Below are 24,013 nucleotides of genomic sequence, written 5' to 3'. Positions count from 1 at the left end.
AGTAAATGTTAGTTGTAGCCTAGTTTTTTTGATTTGTTTGTTTTTATTTTTTTATTTTTATAATAAATTTATTTTTTATTGGTGTTTTTGCTTTGTTGCAAGATTGCTTCAGAATTACAGAAACGTGCATAGGGTAATTGCATAGGCAGAAAAATCTAGGTAGTTTTTTATGTAAGTTACATAAGAAGGTACATGTAATTATAGTTTGTCTATTCTGTTCTAAGTATAAATTTTAAAGTCTGGTTGCAGAGAACACATCCTGTCCCATTTGTCTCCTCACCGTCCTAACAGACCATCGTCACTGGGAATGCCGAAGGCCCTCTTCCTGCTCTGCACACGAGATGCCACCCACTCCCGCACCTGTCTCTACGAGATCCACGTGCCAAAGCCTCACAGGTTTTCTGTTTAAGTGGATGCTTGGAATGCAGTAAAACCCAAGTCCATTCTATGTATTTGTAAATTTCAGAGACAAAGGACAGAAGTGGATGAAGCTTTTTTTCTTCCTCAGTGCTCAATGTGAATGGGTCCTTTTGTTTCTAAGTTTAAAACTTTAGGATTTCTTCTAAAGTACTCTCTTATTCATTTTAAATGCAGTTGGTGGTAGGCAGAATGCCATTTGAACCACAGGGCATCTATTATCTGTGAAGTTGAAGTTTCACAGCAAAGGACCTTGCATGGTAGATCTTAGAAAGTAGCCAACGGTTCCCCCTCACCCCCCACAGTGTACAACCACTTCTGTTGCAAATATAAAACTGACATCACAAGTGGATTGAGGGTCTGAGAGGGTAACCCTCTCCCCTTCTCCCACCGTGTTTTGGTTTAGCGTCCTCTCCTCTCACTGTAGTGAGTCAGGGTATGATGTCTGCCTTCAAGGAGCCCAGTTCAAGTGGAAAAGGCCAGAAAAATGAGCAAAGGCTGTAGTCCGTTTGAATAGTATGCCCTGAGGAATACAGAGAAGGGTCCCCCCCAGGCACTCCTTAACTGTGCTGTATGGACAGACCCCTCCACCACACCCTGTCCACACACCCCAAGCCCCCTGCAGTGTACTTCACTCAGTGATAGCCAGGAGCCTGAGTGCAGGAGGTCCCCTTCACACCACTCTACACACTTTACAAGGTCTTATCTTGAAATTTGTAAACTCTACATATGTAACAGTACCATGTCTTTCTGCTTCTCAGTGCTTGTTCAGTAACTCTTCTAGACCAAGAAGCTTCATGCCAGGAACCCCTTTCAAAAGTAACTCCTTTGTTTTTTGCTCAGTTGTATCAATCTCTTCTGGTTGTACAAATCCATTGAACTAATGGAGCAGAATAGAGTCCAGAAATAGACCCACATGTATATGGACAGTTGATTTTGACAAAGGTATGAAAGTCAAACAGTGGTGCTGGAAATTGGACATCCAAATGCAAAATTAAAATTGGTCCATATCTCAACATAAGCAAAAATTAACAAAATGGATTATATTCTTTAAAAAAAAAAACCCACACTATATATTCATGAGAAACAGAGAGGCAGTGACATAGGTAGAGGAAGAAGCAGGCTCCTTGCAGGGAGCCTGGTGCGGGACTCAATCCTGGATCCCTGGATCATGCATGGCCTGAGCAGACCTTCAACCTCTGAGCCACCCAGGTGTCCTAAAATGGATTATATTCCTAAACATGAAACCTAAAACTATATAACTTGTAGAAGAAAACAAAGGGGAAAATGTCTTGGGAAGCAAAGATTTAGATTAGACAACACAAAAACACAATCCATAGAAGAAAAACTTGATAAACTGGACGTGACCAAACTTGAAAATGTCTGCTCTTTGATCTATATTGTTTAGAGAACAACAACAAAAAAAGCCACAGAACGGCAGGAATTATTTGCAGAGCATTTCTGATAATAGACATGCATTCAGAATAGATAAGTCTCAAAACTCAGTAATTTAAGATACATTTGCCCATTTTAAAAATGGGCAAAATAGTGGCACCTGCATGACTCAGTTGGTTAAGCGTCTGCTTTCGCTCAGGTCACCATCCATCCCAGGGTCCTGGAATCAAGCCTCTCATCAGGCTCCCTGCTCATCGGGGAGTCTGCTTATCCCTCTCCTCCGCTTTTGCTCTCTTGAACACGCGCTCTCCCTATCTCGCTTTTAAATAAATCTTTTTTAAAAACAATATTTAGACACGACTAAAGAGGATATACAGATGGCAAATAGGCATATGAGAAGCTAGCTGTTCAACATAACTAGCCATTAGAAAATACAAATTAAAACCACTGGTTACCAAAAAAAAAAAACAAAAACACAAAAAAAACAAAACAAAAAAAACCCACTGGTTACCACCATGTATCTGTTAGAATGACTAAAGTTAAAAGTACTATACCATGTGTTGGTGAGGATATGAGGAACTGGAACTCACGCTCTCCTGGAAGGAAGGTAAAGTGGTGGTGTTAACTACTTTGGGAAATAGTTGGGCAGTTCTGAAAAACATTAAGTACTTAGCACTCTAGTCAATGACCAAGCAGTAAGTAAGTCCATGTGATGACTCATTCATGAGCATTCCTAGTAGCTTTATTTGTAGTAGCTCAAGGCTAGAAACAATCCACACGCCCATCAGCAGGTAAATAGATAAATGATCATCCATGCAATGAGATACAGCTCAGCAGTAAAAAGAGCAGTTAACTTGATACACCATGGACAGGTCTCAATGCCAAGTGAAAGCAGAGCTACAGATCAGTGGGGAGGGACTTGGAGGGATTTCAAAGGGGCATAAAGACATGGGATGATGTGTTCCTTATCTCCTGTGCTTCTGGTTTGGCATGTACACATATGTTAAAGCTTAACAAATTGTACATTTTAAATTTGTGCAATTCATTGCATGTTAATTACATCTTGGTTTCAAAAAGTAATACATATTCCTTAAGGGATCATTTCATACTTCTCTTTCTGCAGAATGCCTCCTCTCTCACTTTTGGCTGATGACTTTTTAATTAGTATTTCACTGAGAAGACAAGCAATCAGAACAAGTCTTTACAAGTTCACACCATCACATTTACCCTCTCAGCTGCACCTGTGCCCATATGCTCACCAGGCTGTGCAGGCTGAGCCCATCCCCTCCAGCATGCATGCAGACTGCAGTGTGGAACCTGCCCCCAGGCCCACCGGGCACAGGCTCAATAGATGGCGGTAGGCACCTACTCAAGGCACTGCTCTGCAGTCCTCTCCCTCCCTCATGGTCAGCATTGTGGGGTCATTTCTTCCATAAAAATCTTGAACCCATTAACTCCTTCAACTGCTTTATGTTCCTTTCCAGCAAAGTCCTTGAAACAGTTAACCTATATTATTTCCAATTTTTCCTCTCCTCTTTTCCAACCCTGCTGCAATCAGGTGTTTGTGCCACTTTTCCACTGGAATTGCTCTTGTAAAGGTCGAGAATGGCCACACTAAATTACATGGTTCATTCTCAGCTCTCACCTGAAATGGTTGGTTCCCTTCTTGGGTGAAACTATTTCCCTGGTTGTCAGGACACAGCACTCGCCTCATTCTTCTCCTGTCTGGATTCTCCTTTATAAACTACTTCACTGACCCTATTTTATCTTTCAGGGACCTCTGTTCTACCTACACCCATTGACTTGGTGCTCTCACTCACTCGTGGTTTTAAAGGCCATCTACATGCTGATCTCTCACATACATACTTACTCATTTCATCTTCCTTCCTGGAACTGCAGACACCTCTGTGCACCTGTCTCTGTGGACTCTTCCAGACAACTCCCAACTTAGCAGGTCCAAAATACAACTCAGGATTCCCCTACCCCAAATCTATTTTCTCAAACTTACCTGTTTCAGTGGGTAAACAGTTGGGTGGATTCATGTTGCTAAATAAAAAATGGTAATAGCTTTTGACATTTGTTTTGCTCCCACGCTTCACATAAAGTTGGACAGCAAGTCTTCAAAATGAGTCGGGTTCTAGCTATGTTGTACCACCTCTACTTCTACCATCCTGGTGCAAAACACCATCATCTTCCTCTGGCCTGGGTCACTGAAGTTTCTCCTGAGCTCCCGGCCTCTGCCCATGCTCTCTCGACTTTCTTCCATTGATTTTCCACACAGGATCCAGAGTGATCATGTACAGATCTACGATCATGTACAGATCTACGATCACAGTAGTCCTCTACTCAGACAGCTAACCATCACACTCAGAGTCCTAAGTTCACAATTGCCCCATGCTCACTGTGCTCCAGGCAATTTCCTTGCTTCTAGAACAGGTCAAACCTCAGGGCCTTTGCACTTGCTGCTTGATATACCTTAATGCTCTTCATCTAGGCCCTCCCCCAGGCTCTTCATTTCTTTATTGAACTGTCTTAGGCTTCTCTAAAATTGCAGATACTGGGGCATTCCTGACTCTTCTGCTGTGTTTTCTCTCTCCTATATATTAACAAATCATATGGTTTTCCTGTCTCATTTATATTTGCATGTTTTCCCCCACTTGAATATAAGCTTCAAGAGATTTTTTTAAAACTATGTTGGGATTATTACTATATTTCAGAACAGTTCTTAGGACATACTTAACATTCAGTAAATACACTTGAGTAAATGAATGGATGGATCAGAATCAAAATAATGTGTATGTGGTAAAAACAAAACCATGTGCCATTCTCCAGAGGTAACCACAGTCAGTAGTTTAGTGTTTGCTCCCAGAATGTGCAACAGGTAAATGTATATTCACAGACTCTGCTCTGTTAGGTGCTTTTTTGCACTTCATATTTCGTGAACATCTTTTTATGTCAATACCTAAGTAGCTATCTTATTTTAAAATTCTGGCTGAATTATTTTCTGTTGTGTGGCTAAGATTATGATTTAAAATGTTCTGAAAGAATTAGTTTACCAATTTTATTATGTGCTTTACTAAACATTTTGGTCCATATTACTTTATATACTCAGGCTAGTATTTCTATAGGATAAATCTATAGATTGCTAAGTCATCAAAATACAGTGCCAAATGGCCCCCAGAATGTACTAATTAACACCTCTGTCATCATTGTAGGAGATTCCTTGTTTTTCCATTTTGCATCAACACTAAATAGTGACTTTTCAGTTTTTGCTAGTGTGCCGTTAATTTGGAAATGTGTCCCCTGGTGGGGGAGTAATGGATGGGGGTGATACCTCTAGGGCAGGAGGAAGGGTTTGTCATTGACGACTCCTGGAAATAGCCGGGTCTAGGTCTCCATCTTTCTGGCTAGAAGTGAGCAGGGGAAGGCAGGTGGGTAGCCACAGCTCTGATTCACACCTTGTATGCTGCCCTGGTCAGGATTCACCAGAACCGAGTAGCTCTCCTATCCTTTGACCCAAAGTTCATGTATCCGAAGACAGTTTATGTCCTTCTAGACCCAATCAGCCTCAATCATTGTCTTGAGCTGAAAATCGCCCCGTCTAAACTCTTGAAGTGGCTCTTAAATCGGAAGGCCTGGGCAGTGAGAACAGCGCGAGTGAAGGCCTGAAGGCCTGGACGGCTTGGACAGGGTGTTAGACGGTGGCTTGGCGCGGACCGGATGGCAGACGGGGGCTCGGTTTGCACGCGGTGCAGATGGTTTGGACGTGGGGCAGGCGGGCATCGTGCAGCCTGAGCGAGACCCGGGAGGACGGCGAGGGGCAGGTTCCTTCGCGCGGGGGCGCTCGTGCTCCCTGCGCCGACCGGCCCCGCGGCCGTGACGCCTTCCTTCCGAGGACGACCGAGCCCCCTAGTCCTTAAGCCTCACGTAGCCAGAGCAAGGGAAAGGGTGTGTGTGTGTGAGGGGGGGGGGGGGGGGCTTGTGAATTCTCCCTTCACATCGCAATGGGAAATCGATCAAATGGTCTAAGTGAAACGTTCAGCGAAAGGCAGAAAAAGGCCAGAGCCAGACTGCGCAAGCGCAGTGCCTGCCCCGAGCCGAGCCGAGCCGAGCCGAGCCGAGCCGAGCCGAGCCGAGGGGCGGGGCCCGCGGGCGTCCCGGTTGCCTGGATACTCCGCGAAACAATCGCTGCCGCGGGCGCTTTCGGGCGGTCGTGGGGAGGGGCAGTTGGTCCTCACTTTCCGAGGAGCCCGAGGAGCCCGAGGAGGAGCGGGTGAGGCCCCCGGCCGGCCGCCCGGACCTCGCGAAGCCGGCCTCCTGGCCGCCCCCGGTCCCCCCGCCGGGCTCCAAATCCGGGGGAGGCAGGGCAGCCCGAGGCCCACGGGATCGCCCTCCTCCACGCAGCCCATCTTGATTCTTCCCAGCCTGGTCCGGTCCGCGGAGAGCGATGCCGCTGCCCGACACCATGTTCTGCGCGCAGCAGATCCAGATTCCGCCGGAGCTGCCGGACATCCTGAAGCAGTTCACCAAGGCTGCGATCCGCACCCAGCCCGCCGATGTGCTGCAGTGGTCCGCGGGGTAAGCGCCTCGGTGGCCGCCGGCCGGTCTGCGAGCCGGGTCGTGCCCCTGGCCCTCCCGCCTGCAGCCCCGGTGCGACGCGCGGGTGGTGTCTGCACCTGAGGACCTGTCTAGGAAGCATCCCGGTTGATTGAGTTTCCCAGCAGTCGCTGCCAAATGCTCCCTTTCCTGCAAAGGCATGACAGCTCCACTGTTGGAGACTGGTACTTGCTCAGACCGAAACTTAAAAAGCGATTGCATTCGGTAAAAACTTTCTGCATTGTGTGATAAAATCAAACTACTCCACTCCCTTTATTTTATTTGTGAAATGGTTTTTTACAAGGTTTCTTGTAAGGCTAAGCTGCTCATTCTGGAGAATCCTCCCACCCTGTTGAGTTTTTTTTTTTTTTTTTTTTAAGATTTTTCAAAAATTCATTTATTCGGGGGCGGTGGGGAGGCGCGGAGACACAGGCAGAGGGAGAAGCAAGCTCATGCAGGGAGCCCGACGTGGGACTCCAGGATCATGCCCTGGGCTGCAGGCGGCGCTAAGTTTCTTAGATCAAAGCCCCGAGGTCATGTTGGGGTAATTATCCCAATGCTGCAATAAGGTTAAACTTTGCTCAACTTAGTTCCCAGAAGGCAAATAAGCCTTCACCCTTTCTTGCAGCATTGTAGCTATTTTCAGGAATGGTCATAGTTTCAAAGTTACAAAGTTAACAGGCCTTAGAACCTTTAAAGTAAACCCATTAGGTTTGGAAAGGAAAGCTCTTTGCCTCTCTTCAGTAGACAGACTTAGAAACTCAATTTTATGATTACAAGAACCAGTATAAAATTAAATGTTTTGGGGCACCTGAGTAGTTCGGTAATTAAGCGTGTTCTTTTGGCAGGTCATGATCTCAGGGGCCTGGGATCCAGCCCCAGGTGGTGCTGCTTGTTCAGCAGAATCTGCTTCTCCCTTTGTCTCTGCTCCTCCCCCTGTTCATGCGCGCTCTCTCTCTCCTCTCTCAAATAAGTAAAATCTTTTTTAAAAATTAAATGTTTTAGTAACTAGCATGTCAGATTTCACTGACCTCTAAATGGTATAAATAACCAAGGTGAGTTAGTTTCCTTTGGCCACTATAACAAATAACCACAGATTTTGATGGATTAAACAACAGGCATGTATTGTCTTATTGTTCTGGAGGCTGAAAGTCCAAAATCCGTTTCACCTAGCTAAAGTCAAATTGTCAGAGGCCCTACGGAGAATCGAATCGCTTGCTTGCTTGCCTTTTCCCGCTTTTGGAGCTGCATTCTTTGTGTTCTTTGGCTCATGGCCCCTTCCTCCATCTTTAAAGCTGATGCATTTAGGACCCATCAAGATAATTCAGGATAATTTTTTCTACCTCAGAATCCTCTCTCACATCTATACAGTTCCTGTCACCATGCAAAATAAGATACACAGCTTCCAGGATTAGGGGCCCTTAGTGAACCTACCACAAGGCTACTTATTAATCCAGTGCTTCACCTTGTGACAGGCACTTCTGTCAGTTGCTTCTGCAAGATTCTCTCAAGGGTCTTGCCCAAAAAAATCATGGCCTCTGGTTTTAACCGTCATTCAAGCATCAATGAAAGGACGCACAAGCGTCCTTTGTACTTGTACTTAACAGAACATTTGTTCTGTACAATAACATTTGTTATTTGTACTTAACAGAACATTCCGAGATTAAATCATTTTCTTTCTTGGGACTTTAAATTATTTTAATTTAAGCTTCACTTTAATTTAAAAGGCATAATTGAGAACTTTCTGGATGTTCCATGCAACTAATTTTCTCTCAACAATTTTGGAGCTTAGGAGGAAAAGCAGGCGTCATTCACTAAGTGGTGCGTGTGAAATGGGCTTGTATGAATCCCAGCTGTCACAGCATCTGTTGGGGTGAGAGGTTGCTCAGAAGAGGGCGAATTGCTCTTTGAGGTTAAGACAAGGCTAGGGCATTCCGGGGAGAGGAACAGCATACGAACAAAGGAGAGGTGACAAGAAGAAAAACAAAAAAGCTAAAAACAAAGCAGAGAACCAGGAATCACAGGTGGGTACCTGCTGGGGAAGATGCACAAGCAAGGCTTTCAGGTGCACAGGTCCATCAGCCTGGCCCCCAGCTTGATGCGGCCACTAGGGGACCGTCTGTGTTCTGTCACCAGTGCCCCACGCAGGGTGCCCCTCTCAGGGTGCCCCGTGCAGGGTGCCCCGCACAGGGTGACGGGGGGGGGGGGGGTGTGTGTGTGTGAGAATTGGTCCAGTGCTAGAGGCTGCTTTCTGCTCGCATGTGCCTCCAGGGACTAGCACCGGGAGGCTTGACCCTCTTGCAGACTCTCAGCCTTGGCCCTGTTGAGCCCATGACAGGATAATGGCTGGGGAGTGTGGGGGTATGCGGGTGTCTGGGCAGTAGGACCCTGAGCAGCATCCTGACCTATACCCGCTAGAGGCCAGTAGCACCACCCACCCCCTCTTGTGACAACCACAGAGGTCTCCAGATTTTGCCCCCGGGGCAGTGGGTGGGAGGACTGTTGGGAACCACTGCTCTAGAGGGTGTGGAGCTGGGTGATGGGTTCGGTCGGTGAGGAGGAGGAGGAATAAAGTCCCGGAGTAGGTGAAAACCCTAGTGAGGAACAATATGGCAAAACTGAGCCCCCGTGCCTCCCCCCTCCCCCAGCCCCTCCATCACCTTAGATCTTCCTGTCCGCCTTTGCTCCCACATTGCCGCCCTTGTTTTGACTCCCCCTCCAACTGTTAAGTCCACTAAATATGGGTGGAGGGAGTAAAGGGGATGCATGTAACATTTCATTGAGCCCAGCAAATACCCATGTAGCTACAGCTGTCTTTGTTACGCGATCAGATGTTTCTAATCACTCCTATTTTTTCCACTCTGACCTGTGGCCCTGGTGGATGACTTACTGTTCATTTTCCAGAGTATATTGTTTCTTTTTCTTGTGTTAGTCATCAGAATGGCAGCTGACACGGCTTCAGCAGCCAGGACATGCCTGCCCCCCTCCCCCCATTCCCCCCCCCCCAGCAGGAGGCCCACGTGTACCCACTCCTAACTTGTTGCCCTAAACTGCTTCCAAGCCCCCACTGGCCCCCAGTAGAAGCGCCAATATGAGCATCATCCCAGAAAGGAACATCTCGGGGGAAAAAATACTAAAGAAAATCACTGGGATCCCTGGGTGGCGCAGCAGTTTGGCGCCTGCCTTTGGCCCAGGGCGCGATCCTGGAGACCCGGGATCGAATCCCACGTCAGGCTCCTGGTGCATGGAGCCTGCTTCTCCCTCTGCCTATGTCTCTGCCTCTTTCTCTCTCTCTCTCTCTCTCTGTGACTATCATAAATAAATAAAAAAGTAAAAAAAAAAGAAAATCACTAAAAAAAACAAACAAAAAAACAAAAAACAAAAACAGGAAAAGTGAAGGGTGGGGGAGGGGTGGAGCAGACAGGTGACCTCCCTGGTCCCAGGCCTGTAGACTTGAGCAGAGATGGCTGAAGTCAACCCCCTTGGAAAGCAGCATGGCCAAGCAAAGGGAAGACCCAACGCCAACTGTCAAAGTAGAATGACTGGACCATGACGTTTCAGTTGGGTCGTTGCCTTCCTACCAGCCTTCCTGGTCCCCTCCTGGCATGCGCTTGGTAAGAACTACGTGTGTTTTGGGAGCCCCCGATGCCCTGTTGCAGCTTGAGCTCACTGCTCCTATGAGCCCAGTGACAGGGACTCCCATTATCAACTTTGCAGACAGAGAAACTGAGGCACGCCTAGAGGGTTAAGTTGGAGAACTGAGTGGAGGAACCAGCCCGGAAGCCCAGCCCTCAGACGCTAGTGTCCCTGGGGTTGCCCCGGGCACGGTCACCCTCAGGGCTTGTGTGAGAAGCTTGCCTGAACCACAGGGCCTTGTGGGGTGGATGAGCGGTCAGAGATGTCTGTCGCCATTAGGTATTTTTCAGCGTTGTCCAGAGGAGACCCACTTCCTGTCAAGGACAGAATCGAGATGCCCGTGGCCACGCAGAAAACAGACACAGGCCTGACTCAAGGACTCCTGAAAGTCCTGCACAAGCAGGTAGGAGAGGGTCTCAGTTTGCTCTGAGCTTCACGGTTAAAGCGTGGCGGCTGCACGGATGGGTGACAGATGCGCGGGGTCACCTCTGCTAGGCCTGCTCTCCTTGCACAAACCTGCAAGATTCATTCAAGGGAGGGATTTGCTGTATTCAGGGGCTTTCCTCCAGTGGAAAGAACCCCAAACAGATTCATGGTTAGATTGTAGGCAGGTGAAATAGAACTTCTTTTAAACACCAAATTAAAACACTTAGTTGGCGCTGGACCATACACAGGAAAGTTCCACTCTGGAAATGGGGGCCATGAGGCTCTTCTTGAAGTATGTTTAGGACTCCTGAGTGGCTCAGTGTTGAGCGTCTGCCTTCAGCCCAGGGCGTGACCCCAGGGTCCTGGTATCGAGTCCCACATTGGGCTCCTCGCAGGGAGCCTGCTTCTCCCTCTACCTGTGTCTCTGCCTCTCTGTCTCTCTCATGAATAAGTAAAAAAAATAAAAATTGTATACGTGCTCAAGAAACAATCTGCCAGCACCTTCCTGTGAAGGACACACTGCCCTTTGGCTGGTGTGCGGTGTTGCAGAGAGCCTGGCCGTGGACGAGACCCCTCCTGGCCAGCCCTCTCCTGCCACCTTGCTTGTAGAGACTCAAGTTAATAGGGAGTCTGTCGCCCAGCCAGGTGGAGCCTTCCTAACGATTGGGTTGTGTTGCTAAAAGTGACATTGTTGGTAGAGCCTTGATCTTTTTTTTTTTTTTTTTAAGATTTTATTTATTCATGAGAGAGACAGAGAGGCAGAGACACAGGCAGGGGGAGAAGCAGGCTCCCTGCAGGGAGCCCGATGGGGGACTCGATCCCAGGATCCTGGGATCACAACCTGAGCCAAAGGCAGTTGCTCAACCGCTGAGCCACCAGGCATTCTAACCTTGATCTTTAAAGTGGTTTTTTCCCCATTATACATTTTGACGTACAGTGCTTCTGTGCAGGACACACTGACTTCGAAAAATAGGATTATTCCATGGTTGTCTATCTTAAGGGAACACAAATGATCATTGGAAGGAGTAACTTGGGAAAAAATATGCCGAAATTGCTCAAAGCTTTTCACGTAGCACGCTGCCATTAGCAGATCGCAGTGGTGACCCATTTTCACAGATTGTTTCAAATAATGGAAGGAAGGCATTTATTTTCAATTTTAAGATTTCTTCCATTTAACTATTAACAAGTTTAGTGGGCTGGATTTTAAATGCTTTTATTTATTGAAGTTCATTTTTTGTTGTGAAGTGTTTCGCACAGACAGCAGAGAATCATCTACCCAATGCGTGTATGCCCCTTTTGCTCAGTCGTGACATTATGCCATATTTGCATCACAGGCCTTTTGACTTCCAAGAAGTAAAACATCCCCTGCTGCCCCTTCCTGCCACCCCTTCCTGGCCAGGCCCTCCCGCCGCACCCCTTCCCACCTTGCTCTCTCAGGGTAACCGTGTTGTGAGTCCAGAGTTCATCTTTTTCCCTGCATGTGGTTGGGTACTTGGACACGTGTTAGTATTCATAAGCATTATATTATTTCACAAGTTTTTAAAACTTAAAGAAAAATACAAACTTAAAAGCTTATAAATTTTGTCCCACTGTGTTTTCTATACAGTGTAGCCACAAGCAGTATGTGGAATTAGCAGATCTTGAGCAGAAATGGAAAAATTTGTGCCTGCCAATAGAGAACTTCAGGGCTCTGTTGCAGTTGGATCCTTGCGAAGACAAGATCGAGTGGATAAAATTTTTAGCGCTTGGATGTAGCATGCTTGGTGGGGTACGTACCTATGAGTAGCATATGAATAATCCCATGTAATCATAGGCCTGGTTAAAAATAAGGTAGGTGTTTCAGTAACCGAAGGAAACACTTTCATAACTTTAGTAATTTTGTCTGAGAGAAGCGATTCTTTTTCAGGTGCCTGTTGTATTTTTAGACTTACAGTTATTTTAATTTGCAGAAGTTAAAGGCTTAGGAATACTTCCATTTAAAAATTGTTAACAGTAGATAAAATATAAGGATACTATGAGAATGCATGTAGGTGCTAGAAGAGAATGCATCCATGACTTCTTATTGAGCTACACATCATTTGGTAAACAGATAATACCATGTTTTCCTCATCTATGGGAAGAGGCGTAAAATTATTTTATAGTTGAGTTAAAATATGTGGTTAGCGGCTAACCGATACGGTGCCACCTTGACGATGTTGAGTGTGACCCTTGGGAAAGAAGACACAGAGGACCCTCCAGTCCCCACGGAACAGGGGGCTGCTACCCAAGGAGGGCTGGGCAGGGAGGGACTGGAGCGTGCGGATTCGGCAGGACTTCTCTGGGGATCTGGAAACTCTGTCTTCAGCTCCAGTGTCCAAGTCTCTGTGAGACACGGGGGCCAGGCGCCAGGGAAGGGAGCGTAACCACTCTACACTCGCGAAGAAGGGCTTTTTTTTTCCCCCCCCAAAGATTTTATTTATGAGAGAGAGAGAGAGAGAGAGAGAGAGGCAGAGACACAGGCAGAGGGAGAAGCAGTCTCCATGCAGGGAGCCAGATGTGGGACTCGATCCTGGGTCTCCAGGATCACGCCCTGGGCCAAAGGCTGCGCTAAACTGCTGAGCCACCTGGGCTGCCCATGAAGAAGGGTTTTTTTTTTGTTTTTTTTTTTTTTTGTTTGTTTGTTTTTTTTTTTTAAGAAGGGGTTTTGGAAGGAGCCCTGTCTCCCCTTGCTGCAGAGGTGGGCAGTGCAGTCATTTTACCCCCCTGCCTTGTCTTTGGGCCGCTTGGAGCGTAACTGGATCATTCACAGTCCTCGCTTCATGGTGCACACTGTTCTCTGACTCTAAGTCTTAGAAGTCACTTTGTGTGAGGAGCGCATGAACCCCCGGTGACCACTGCCCCAGGCGCCTGTCCTCTTCCTCCATCCCTCCCCCTGCAGCCACTGCCGCAGATCTGCTTCCTGTGGGCCACGTACACACCCGCAAGAAATCCATTATTTATTTTCATGGGTCTTAACTTTATGAAGAGGTCATTGCTATTAGTAATCTTCTGGAACTTGTATTCATTCCCAATTAGATTTCTAACTCTCCCCATCTGCATCATCACAGACCGCTGAGGGTCATTCGTGGCCTGATGTGTAATATGTACTCTGTGAATAGACCACCATTTACTGGTTCTATTAGTGGCCCCAGCGAGAGAGTCTGAGACCCCAGTAGAGCCTGGTGTGGGCTGGTTGCTGCACAAGGGCCCAAAGCAGGGTGTTGGCCAGCCCTAGAGAGGTCGCCCCCCTGGGCTAATGGGTGCCGGGGACCCTCCTGCAGCTATGAGGGGCTCAGATGTAGCAGGGGGCGTGGGCTGGTAGGTGGGAAGGACAAAGACAGATGTGCCTACTGAAAATGATTCCACGTTGCTCTGTTCATCTGGAACTCTGGAAGCAAGGTTTTCATAATATAAAATTAATATCTAATATTAGAAATTGTGGTTTGTGCCTTTAAACATAGCTGTGAAATTTAGGTTCTAACAGTGGTGAGAAAGGACATTTCGTATTTTGGGGATCCATCTCTGTAATTTTAACTCCCCCAATCATGAAAAGTAAGCCCTGGGTTGAAAACCAAGCCTGGAGCAAGAGATGGGGTCTCTTGTCCATGTGCCGTGTGGGACACTAGGTGGAGACATTTGTCACCTCCTGGAACTGAGCAGAGGGGAAGGGACAGGGAAGCCATCACACAGGGCCTCTCCTTTCTCCTCTCTTTCTCATCCTAGCTGGGCAGTGTGGGGTCCTGGCCTGTCCCCTTTCTATGCCACCTCAACAGTGTGTTTGCTGTGGGTGGTGGACTCTGAGGCCAGGCGGGCGGGGAGGGTCCCCTCTGGTTCACTGACCACGTATGTATTGGGGGAAGGGTAAGCGGAGAGGTGGGGGAAGGATGGAGGTGTTGGCTTTCCTGGCTGGCCACTCCTGCCCCTAGTGCACACAGCTCTGGGGCGACCAGGCCCGATGGGGAGAAGCCACTGTGTGCCCACGTTGGCTGGGGTAGCTGGGAAGTACACCAACCACACAGAGCTGTGACTTGGAGGTGACGAGGTGACAGTTTTGGTGTAGTTTGGCATTTTTGCATCCATCTTTGTTTTTTTCTTAAGGGGGAGGGGCGAAGGGGGAGAGAGAACCTCAAGCTGCTTTTCACTGAGCAGGGAGCCCGATGTGGGGCTCGATCCCAGGACCCTGAGATCACAACCTGAGCTGAAGGCAGACGCTTCACCGACGGAGCCACCTAGGTGCCCCTCCACATTTGTTGAATTGGAATCTAGTTGCTCCTCTGTCAAGACAACAGACTCTGTTTCTGCTTCCTTCATCCCCGGCCTCTGCGGGCTGCTGGCAGACACGTTCTCTGAGCTCTTAGACTCCTCCAAATCACTGGTCAGACGAACCGAGCTTAAGGTCTCTACAGAGACCAGAGCCTCTGCTTACATTTCAGGGTCGTCCTTCCCTCCTCCTCCCTCCCTTCCTTCCCAATGTTTGTTGAGTGCACAGTAGGCAGGTGTGCGGACCCCTGGAGCCGGTGGGGGGCGGGCGCCGTGGGCTGGCCGAGCAGGGGGTGCGGGGAGGGCTGTGTTCTCCAGCGCTGCCCGATACTGGCCTGGCAGGATGATGGTGTGGTCCGTCGTGACCCTTTACGTTGCTGCAGCCCCTGCAACAATCCTAAGCATTAAAACCGTGGATCAGAATTCTCCGTTTTTTAAGCGTGAAGATCTTTTTTTATTATATTAAAAAAACTGAGAAGGAAGTGCCCCATCCCCCCTGCACCTGACTGAGAAGGTCCATGATGACAAGCCCGCAGCCCGACTCTGTGAGGCCCCGAGAAGCACTGAATCTGGTTCCTCACAAGAACATCTCCCCATGTGCAGAGGCAAATACGCACGTGTGCTACGCCGTGTTTGTCCACGCACACGGCTTAGGAACGGGCTGCACGTCGAACGTCCTCGCCATGGGCTGTGTGGTCCTTGATCCTCCGGGCAGCCCTCCAGGAAGGGCCTGTTCTGGGAACCTCGCCAGCTCAGTGAGTCGCCCCAGAAGCGGCTGAGCAGGATTTGCACGCAGACCCTGGGCTCGGAGGCGCCCAGGAGGGAGGGCCTCAGGAGCACGCCACCCCTGGGCCCGATGCCGAGGGAGAAGAGAGCCTGCAGATTCCTGCCCCAGAGAGTACGACTCGGGATTATCGGTGATGTCATTTGAGATCCTGGAAGGATTCTTACTCAGAAAGGCGCTCAATGTCAGCCTCCCAGCGGCACTCTCCAGAGAATCCCCAGACCATCACCCAAGCACAGCTGTGCTTCCCCGTGTAGGACTGGGCATCTTGGACCATCATCCGGGCGCCCTGGCAGCCCAGTGGCAGAGGCAGCGCCCGGCTCACCCCTCCTGCTCTCCACTCAGATTTCCCAGCTAGGTCTCTAAGCCCATCTCAGGTGGGCTTAGACTCCAATATTCCTTTCACCCTGTGGCTCCGGAAAAGGAGCCCTGCATGGGTGGGAGCCCCAAGTCACAGGCTTGCTTGATAGCTGCCCCGTGAGTCAGGGGAGCTGCTCTTGGGCTCCTGGATGCCCCCCCCTCCAGCACCAGTCACCCCACTGCTGGGTGCCCCCCCCCCCAGGGAGAAGAGAGGAGAGGCGGGTGCACTTGACCCCCATGCCTCCACTGGCCTGCCACTGGGCTCACACGGGGGTGCTCCATTCTCCTCTAGACGACTGTGCCCCGGCCAGCTGGAGAACACCTGTCTGCCAGCCTCACCTGCCACGAGTCCACGATACGAGCTGTACTTTAGAGGAGAGAAAAACCGCGAGGGGGAGGAAGTAAGTGAAAAGGACCTCCAGCTTTTTTTAAAAAAAGATTTTGTTTATTCATGATACACAGAGAGGCAGACACAGGCAGAGGGAAAAGCAGGCTCCATGCCAGGAGCCCAATGTGGGACTTGATCCCAGGACCCCAGGATCACGACCTGAGCCAAAGGCAAATGCTCAACCACTGAGCCACCCAGGTGCCCCCACCTCCAGCTTTTTAAAAGTGGAATTTGGGGGGTGGGACCAAGCTTCAAGTGCTGCTTGAAGCACTGAGCTCCATCTCCCGAGCACCCTCAGGTCAGGCCACACTCGGAGTGAGGTCCCCTCTTCTGGGCAAAGGGGTCCCTCTGTGTGTCGTGCAGATAGCCACTTCCTGGTGAGCTAAAAGGGAATCTGGGGAGGTGCGAGGTGGCTCTGGGTGTCCTCACAAGAGCCCCAAAAATTCTGAAACAGACCCCACAGCACTGGCACTGCCCACACGCTCAGGAGACAGGCGCTGCAGGCCTGTTTTCCTCCCACATCTCTGCCTTGATGTCACCGGCTGGGGCTTGGACTGTGCTTGGCAGGAACCAAGGGCAGCGCATGCCCAGGAGGGGGCGTCGGCCCACAAGCCCCTGGGCCCAGGAGTCTGTGCCCAGGAGACAGGCCCCCAGGGACAGAGCCAGGCAAGTTGCTCTAGGAATCCTCTTGGATATAAAAATTGCCACGCACCCCGTTGTCAGCCACGTTCACACGGGTAACGTCGCCGTGCCTTTGCGGGAGGCAGTGACACCGGGCCGGCTGCACGTCCGCTTCCCGTAGGTAGCTGGGCCTGGAAGCGTGTGCGGCGCGTTCACAGGCCGCCTGTGCCGGCTGCGCGCCAGCTGCTGCCTTCGGCGCCTTCCTTCCTCAGCCTCTGCCGCCCGCCACGACATCAAGGCGAAGCCAACATATCGACGTGTCTCTGGAAAGTTGCAAGCAAGGAGCATGGATTGTAAAACGGGCAGCTTTGTTGTCCCCGAGCCCTGTCGAGGACGGCCCTGCGGGGCGGGCGGGCAATGCCGTGGCCGCGGAGAAAGCGCCCCCCCAGCAGGACTCGGCCGCCTCTCCCGTCAGAGCATCATTTTGCCCCAGGGTGAGACCGGGCCACGGCCTGGGTCCGGGTGGCCTGGTGAGTGGCTTTCCGGGTGCGCCAAGGCCCAGCTGGGGCGCTGGGGAGCTCGGGGCTGCTCAGGCCTCCTCGCTGCCCGCCTGTGCCTGGAGCCCCCCAGACCCCCAGCCCTGGGGCTCTTCCGGCACTGGGGGGCGGGCCTGCTGGGTTACCTGGGCCTGGACCCCCAGAATCTCTGGGCCCGTGGACTTCACTCGAGTCCTTTCGTGCTCTCCCTGCCGGAAGCAGGAGGGATTCCCCGACGTTCCCGAGACGCTGGCCAAGCTGGAGCCTGGAGGAAGCGCGCGGCCGCATCAGGGGTCTACAGAGGGCCAGCCCCGCAGGGATGCCAGTCGGCCAGGGCGTGGGCCGGGGAAGCAGGTCCATCCCCAGGCGAGCCTCTGGATGAGGCCAAGCCGGCGGCACCGCAGTTGGAGCCTTGGACAGCCCAGCATAGCGGTGCCCAGATGCTGGACCCACAGACACGTTGAGATAGGAAATGTGGCCCCAGCCAGGCGTGTGTCCCTAAGGATGTCAGGATCCCTGTCAAGCGGGTCTGTGTGTGACTCTCCCCACATGGGTGCCTGTCCCCCCTGTGTTGTTCTCGCTCTTTCCTCCTCAGTGCGGCCCCTAAATGTTAGCAGCCTGCTCTCTGCGGAGGCAAAGGGTCCTCACTTGCAGCCTGAGCCCCCAAATGAGGAGCACATGCTTCCACCGTGCCTCATTTCAAGCTACCGGCCTGGTCCCTGCCGCTCTAGGGGGCTCTTGTGAGATCACTGGGGGTTGGGTACAATCTAGTGCTAAAGTGACACCATCCTCCACTCGACGTTGGCAGTGGCTCCTTATGCCCTCCTGGCGCGAGGGAGGGGCAGCATGCCCCAGGCGTGCGCCCTGTAGGATGGGGGTGGCTTCTCCAGGGACCAGCGTTTGGGCCAAAGCCAGGGTTGGGTGGAGTGACCAACCCAGATGGAAGGAGCATGAACCAGGTGCACAGCGCACAGGTGAGAAAGGGCTGGTTCTTTCTGGAACGGAGTCAAAGCCCAGAGCAGGGCCAGCCCTGTGTGCAGCCTGCTCAGAGCCTGATCACAGGGGGGCATCAGGACAGCAGGTGAGGCCCTAGAACCCGCCCTCCACAGGTGGCCCCTCTGCTTGGTGACTGTTAGTTCTGTCCGTCCCCACCTGTGTCGTGGCGCTGAAGGGGCTGGAGCATTCCGTGGCTTAGGGCCCCCATTTAAGTAGAGTGATGCTTCCTCATTCCCATCTTAAAAAGATTTTATTTATTTATTTGAGAGAGAGAGAAAGCGAGAGAGAACTCGACAGGGAGGAGGGGTGGAGGAAGAGGGAGAAGCAGACTCCTCACTGAGCAGAGAGCCTGATGTAGGACTCGATCCCAGGATCCTGGGATCATGACCTGAGCCGAAGGCAGACGCTTAGCTGACTGAGCCACCCAGGGGCCTCCATTTTAATATAAAATAAAATCTGTGGATTAGAATTCTTTTCAGGCCAAATGCATCTTGAGCATACCTTTCCTTTTTACTTCTTCACCAATAGCAATTATAAATTCACCTAGTTCCTAATTTAGATGGAGAGAATACTTTTTGGAGAATTTCTGTAAAATACACTCAAGCGTCTATTCCACTGCTGTCTCGTGCTTTCATTTTAGTGATTCCAGGTAGTAACTGTTTCCCCACCTGGTTTGTGGTGTTTCTAGTCACTGAACAGTTCGATGAAGCACCTGTGCGAGATCCTCACCACCGACCCCGAGGGCGGGCCTGCGCGCATCCCGTTTGAGACTTTCTCCTATGTTTACCGTTACTTGTCCAGAATGGACTCGGACATACATGAAGTGGACACGGAGTCCTACCTTGCGACTTTAAAGGACACTCTGTGAGTATGAGCACTTGCTGGGCTTGGGGTGTGTTGATCCCTAGAGAAGGTCTTTCCTCTCTCATTTCTCCAGTACCTTTGTATTGGGTGATCCTGTATCTGCTGGGAGAGAGCCACATACACTGCACCCCAGATGTCCTTGAGGTGTCCCTGGGGTGTCCCTGAGGTGTCCCTGGTTGTCCCTGGGGTGCCCCTGATGTGTCCCTGGGGTGTCCCTGATGTGTCCCTGACGTGTCCCTGGCCTGTCCCTGATGTGTCCCTGGGGTGTCCCTGATGTGTCCCTGACGTGTCCCTGGGGTGTCCCTGAGATGTCCCTGACGTGTCCCTGGGGTGTCCCTGAGATGTCCCTAAAGTGTCCCTGAGGTGTCCCTGGTTATCCCTGAGGTGTCCCTGGTTGTCCCTGAGGTATCCCTGGTGTGTCCCTGATGTGTCCCGGGGATGTCCCTGGGGTGTCCCTGATGTGTCCCTGAGGTGTCTCTGGTTTCCCTGAGGTATCCCTGGTGTGTCCCTGGTGTCCCTAGTTTTCCTGAGGTATCCCTGGTGTGTCCCTGGTGTTCCTGGTTTTCCTGAGGTATCCCTGGTGTGTCCCTGGTGTCCCTGGCTGTCCCTGATGTGTCCCTGGGGTGTCTCTGGTTGTCCCTAAGGTGTACCTGGTGTCCCTGAGGTGTCCCTGCGGGTGTCCCTGAGGTGTCCCTAGGAGGTGCTGAAGGCAGCTAGGCCACAGGAGGCCACTTTTCTTCAAGAGTGATTCAGGCCAGTGGTGGACTAAAGTCCGGTTCTCTTCAGATGTCAGAGAAATGTATCCTGTCTCTACAAAAAGTTTACCCAGAATTTCTCTCGACTCTTAAGTCCAGTGTATCAGCTGGTTTGACGTTGCAGCAAGTTAGAGGTGACAGAGAAGAAGGCGAAGGCGCCTCTCAATGACCCCACAGGGGGAGGCTGGGACTCCTAGCCTTTGTTCTCTGAATGTGTATCCAACGTGCCCCCTTCTGTTCTTCCTGGGATCCCGCCCATCTCGCAGCATCCCAGAGCCATGCGGGCTTTCCGAGACACCCCACCCCCACCCCAGCCCGGTGCACCCCTGTCTCCCTCCCTCCCTCCACCCCTCTGGGAGTCTCAGCCCTTGGCAGGCTCCCTGGTCCTGTCACCGAGCTGGCCTTGCTTCCCAGCTCCAGACTCAGAGGTCAAACCGCCTGCTTTCCACTGGGACGTCTGGCCCACACGCCAGGCTGGAAGTGTCCCCACAGAAATCCACCTTCCTTCCCAGACGTTTCCATCCTCAGTTTCCCCCTTCTGTAAACTGCGTTGCCATCCCCCATGAGCTCAGGACAGAGAGGTCGGCACAGAGGTGTGGATGACCCTGGATGACTCCTGCTCCCCCGTCCCCGCGTCCCTCTATCCATCCCTGTGTCCCCGTGCCTGCTGCCCCTGGCTCCAGCCTCTACAGCCACCTGTCGAGTCACCTCCCAGAAGCTTCCCACCCTGGCCCTCATGGCCTCTGGGCCGGACAGAGTCTGGGCCCCGCCGCCTGGTGTCGCTCCTCCAGGTAGCACTCACGCATCCTCTGCTCACTGTGCGCCAGCCATGCGGGTCTCTGTGCCTTTCACGCAGGCCATGCCCCCTGCCCCCCAAACACACTTGGGGCCCCAGTGCTTGTTCTTTTGGAGCATCCCAGCCCCTTTGCGTGGCTGCCCCACAGCCCTACTCAGAGAGGCCTCTCCTAGAGGGTGCTCCCCATAAGGCAGCTTCCCCGCCCTTGGTGTCCCTCTGGGAAGTCCCCTTACAGCGAGCTCTCCCATGCTCAGGGACCTTGTTGGGGGACGAGACCCTGGGGCTGCCTGCCCCCTGCAGGTGGTGAAGGTGGAGAGGCTCAGGGACCTGCCTCCAGGGAGTGTGGTTGTCCGGCAGTGGGAGTGGGTGGTGGGTTCTGGTGGGAAGACCCCTGGAGGCACCCAGACAAAGGAGGCTTCTGCAGAGGTGCCAACAAGAGCCGCCAGGAAGGGCTGCCCAGGTTGGGGGGCTAGCTGGGCTTGGGGCGTGGGCTCCAAGTGGGAGCTGCTGTCATCCCAGGCCGGGCGGTGGGGGGCAGGCCTCGTGAGCTGGTGGGCCTGTGGAGTGGCCTGGCGTGGTGGAGGTGTCCAGTGAGCCCGGGTCCGGGCTGGAATCCCCAGGGGTGGCCGACCATGTAGCAGGATGAGGGGAGCACTGGCAGTGGAAGCTGGAGCTCCAGGCTTGGAGCGGGGGAGAAGGGAGCAGGAAGAGGAGGAGGACCCTGGCAGAGAGGGCACCTGGGAAGGCCGAGGGGGCGGCGAGGGTCGGATGGGCACTGTGGCCTCCGTGGAGCTGTCCCTTACCTTGTGACCTTGATGATGGTGACTTCAGAGGGGGCTCCGGCTCCCCAGCTCAGCCTGCAGCCCGGGAGTGAGCAGAGGTGGCTCAGCCCCTGGAGGAGTGGCTGAGGAGAAAAGAGGGGGGCCGGCTGGGAGGCCTGTGCATAACCTGCTGCTGTGGCCCTGGCCAGGGACAGCCCCCTCAGGGCTCCTGGGAAAAGCTCGCATGCCCCACGTAACCCCGTTTGGGAGCAGCGGCTCACTTTCTTCTCCCACCCTCTCCCCACCCATCTTTGTGAACGTGCCAAGAGGCCTCTCTCCCCAGTGGGAGCGATTCCTGCCTATTTGGTAATTATTCATGCCGGGATTCACTCATGCTTTCATGCACGCGTTCACTCATTGCTCATCCAAGAGTGTTTCACCCCCACCCATGCATCCCGACTGAAGGGTGCTGGACATTGCCCTGCACTGTTGTCTTGGTCGCGCAGGTGCCGATGAGCCACGGGTCTGCCCGTGGGTGACGGGCCAGGCTGGGCAGCCCAAGCAGGGTCCAGGGCCAAGGAGAAGCCCTGGGGGCTGACGCAGGGTGGCTTTGCAGGGACCTAGCCCGGGAGGCGTGGGAAGCCCCTGGAAGGTTGGAGTGGCCCCTTCCTGTTTCCAGGAGGATCTGGCATCCTGCGTTCATGGCCAGATTTGTTCTGCAGCCGTTAGTGGCAGCCTGAAGTGAAGAATGAGTTCACAAGGCAAGTGCAAAGAAAATCCCACTCGGTGTTCGTGTTTCTTCCATCGCTTGGTGAATGGCCTTCCATAACCGGGAAATACACTCCCGTGGCCCTTTGTTTCCCGTCAGTGCGACGAGGACAGCAAGCGCACTTGCAGAGGTGTCCTCCCGCCCAGGACAATCAGGGCCCGGGGCCGGGCATCATCCTCCAGCAGTCTGGTCTTTGGGACACTTCGGCCCCTTGATTCCCCCGGGGCTGTGAGAGGCACTTGCTGTTTATGGTAAACTACGGTTTAGAACCACTAATTCCTGTTCCAAATATGAGCCCTCGAGAGAGTTCTCATCCCCCCCACTGACATAGAGAGTGAACATTGTTCGAGTTCAGTATTTTTATACCCATGGATGTTGGCAGGACAAATGTACGATTGTTCCCCATCTCTTAAACAAAAGAAGAATCTATAGATAAAAAAGAAGAACCCAGAGATACGCTGTTAGCAATGCCAAAGTTTCCTAGATTCAAGACAGTCCTTTGGTTTTCCTGGACCAACGTTTCCAATAGAAGGATATTTTTGTTTCAGTAGTGACTAAAATTTGAGTGGTCAGTCAGGAAGAACCTATAAATATGGTACTGATTTTTTTACCTTGAAATAAATGCCCATTTTTGTAAAAGAAAACGGAATGCTTTAATTCTGGAGGTAAGAATTACTGATTAGAGACCAGAAATCATCCATTTTTCTAGGTAAAACTTTTAAATTATATTGCATTTCCTAAAAATTGTATTGTGTGCTCTGAGAAATGACTAATAAGTGCCTTTATCTGTTTCAATCTAGAGAATCTAGAAAGAATGGCATGATAGGACTTTCAGATTTCTTCGTTCTGACAAGGAAAGTTTAGGAAACCTCGAGAAGAAAATTCAGAAGACAGAGGCCATTAATACAGAGGAGAATACTTTTTAATGTCAAATAGTGCTTTTTAAAAGCTTGACACCAAATACAGCTTGTCTTTAACCACATACGGGTGCGATGTGAGTTTTTCTCATAGTGGAAGTCCATGTGGTCAGGTGTGCTGGGGATCTACGTCCCGATTGCTGTCCACCATGTAGAGGATTCATAGCAGGAAAACAATCTCTTCAGATGCTACAGCCTGGGGGAGGGCTGATGGGCCGTTTAAGACCAGCTGCTCTTTTTCCTCTTTGGAACCTCCTGACCAGCAGGAATGCTGATGTTTGCTTGCCGACAAGCACACCTAAGGCACCCTAGGAAGAGTGTCATCTGCTGAAGCTGGATCTGTTCTGGGAGAGGTGGGCCTGGGGCACTCCTGCTAGCTGGAAGAGCATGATGGCCCAGGAAACAGAGTAGTCTATTTACCTGTTTATTTATTTAAGATGTTATTTATTTGAGAGAGAGAGAGCAGCAGGGGGAGGAGCAGGGGGAGACAGAGAATCTCAAGCAGACTCCTCGCTGAGCATGGAGCCCAACTCAGGGCTCGATCCCAGGGCCCTGAGATCATGACCTGAGCCAAAGTCAAGAGTTGGACACTTAACTGACACAGCCACCCAGGCGCCTCTGAAATAGACAATTTAGGCCAGTACTTGGTCCATGGAACAGAAATAAGCATCCCAGATCCTTTATTTGGTTTCTTTATATAAAGTCTTCAAAATGAAAT

At 51.4% G+C, this 24,013-nt stretch overlaps 1 protein-coding gene and 1 long non-coding RNA gene across 3 annotated transcripts; one reads left to right on the top strand and one right to left on the bottom strand.

Moving 5' to 3' along the window:
• Positions 1-1,228: 1,228 nt before the first annotated feature.
• Positions 1,229-5,633, bottom strand: LOC144302323 (uncharacterized). Its single transcript, XR_013369172.1, has 3 exons — positions 5,147-5,633; positions 2,367-2,408; positions 1,229-1,384 (listed from the first exon to the last, which is right to left on the bottom strand). It is a non-coding gene; the product is annotated as an uncharacterized LOC144302323 (long non-coding RNA).
• A 294-nt stretch (positions 5,634-5,927) lies between these two features.
• On the top strand, positions 5,928-23,360 carry ROPN1L (rhophilin associated tail protein 1 like). Of its 2 annotated transcripts, none has more exons than XM_077879584.1 (6): positions 5,928-6,085; positions 6,237-6,390; positions 10,324-10,447; positions 12,077-12,238; positions 19,122-19,297; positions 22,226-22,384. In XM_077879584.1, the coding sequence occupies exons 2-6, from the start codon at positions 6,260-6,262 to the stop codon at positions 22,347-22,349; spliced, it is 717 nt and encodes a 238-aa protein (XP_077735710.1). In that variant the 5' UTR covers positions 5,928-6,085; positions 6,237-6,259; the 3' UTR covers positions 22,350-22,384. The 2 variants fall into 2 exon arrangements, with proteins under 2 accessions (XP_077735710.1, XP_077735711.1); XM_077879585.1 differs by lacking the exon at positions 22,226-22,384 and adding an exon at positions 23,179-23,360 and having other exon boundaries at positions 5,929-6,085.
• The last annotated feature ends 653 nt before the right edge of the window (positions 23,361-24,013 follow it).

Source organism: Canis aureus, chromosome 31 (assembly GCF_053574225.1).
Source record: "Canis aureus isolate CA01 chromosome 31, VMU_Caureus_v.1.0, whole genome shotgun sequence".
NCBI lineage: Eukaryota > Metazoa > Chordata > Mammalia > Carnivora > Canidae > Canis > Canis aureus.
Note: the sequence above shows the minus strand (reverse complement) of the source record. Positions and strands in the feature narration are given on the sequence as shown.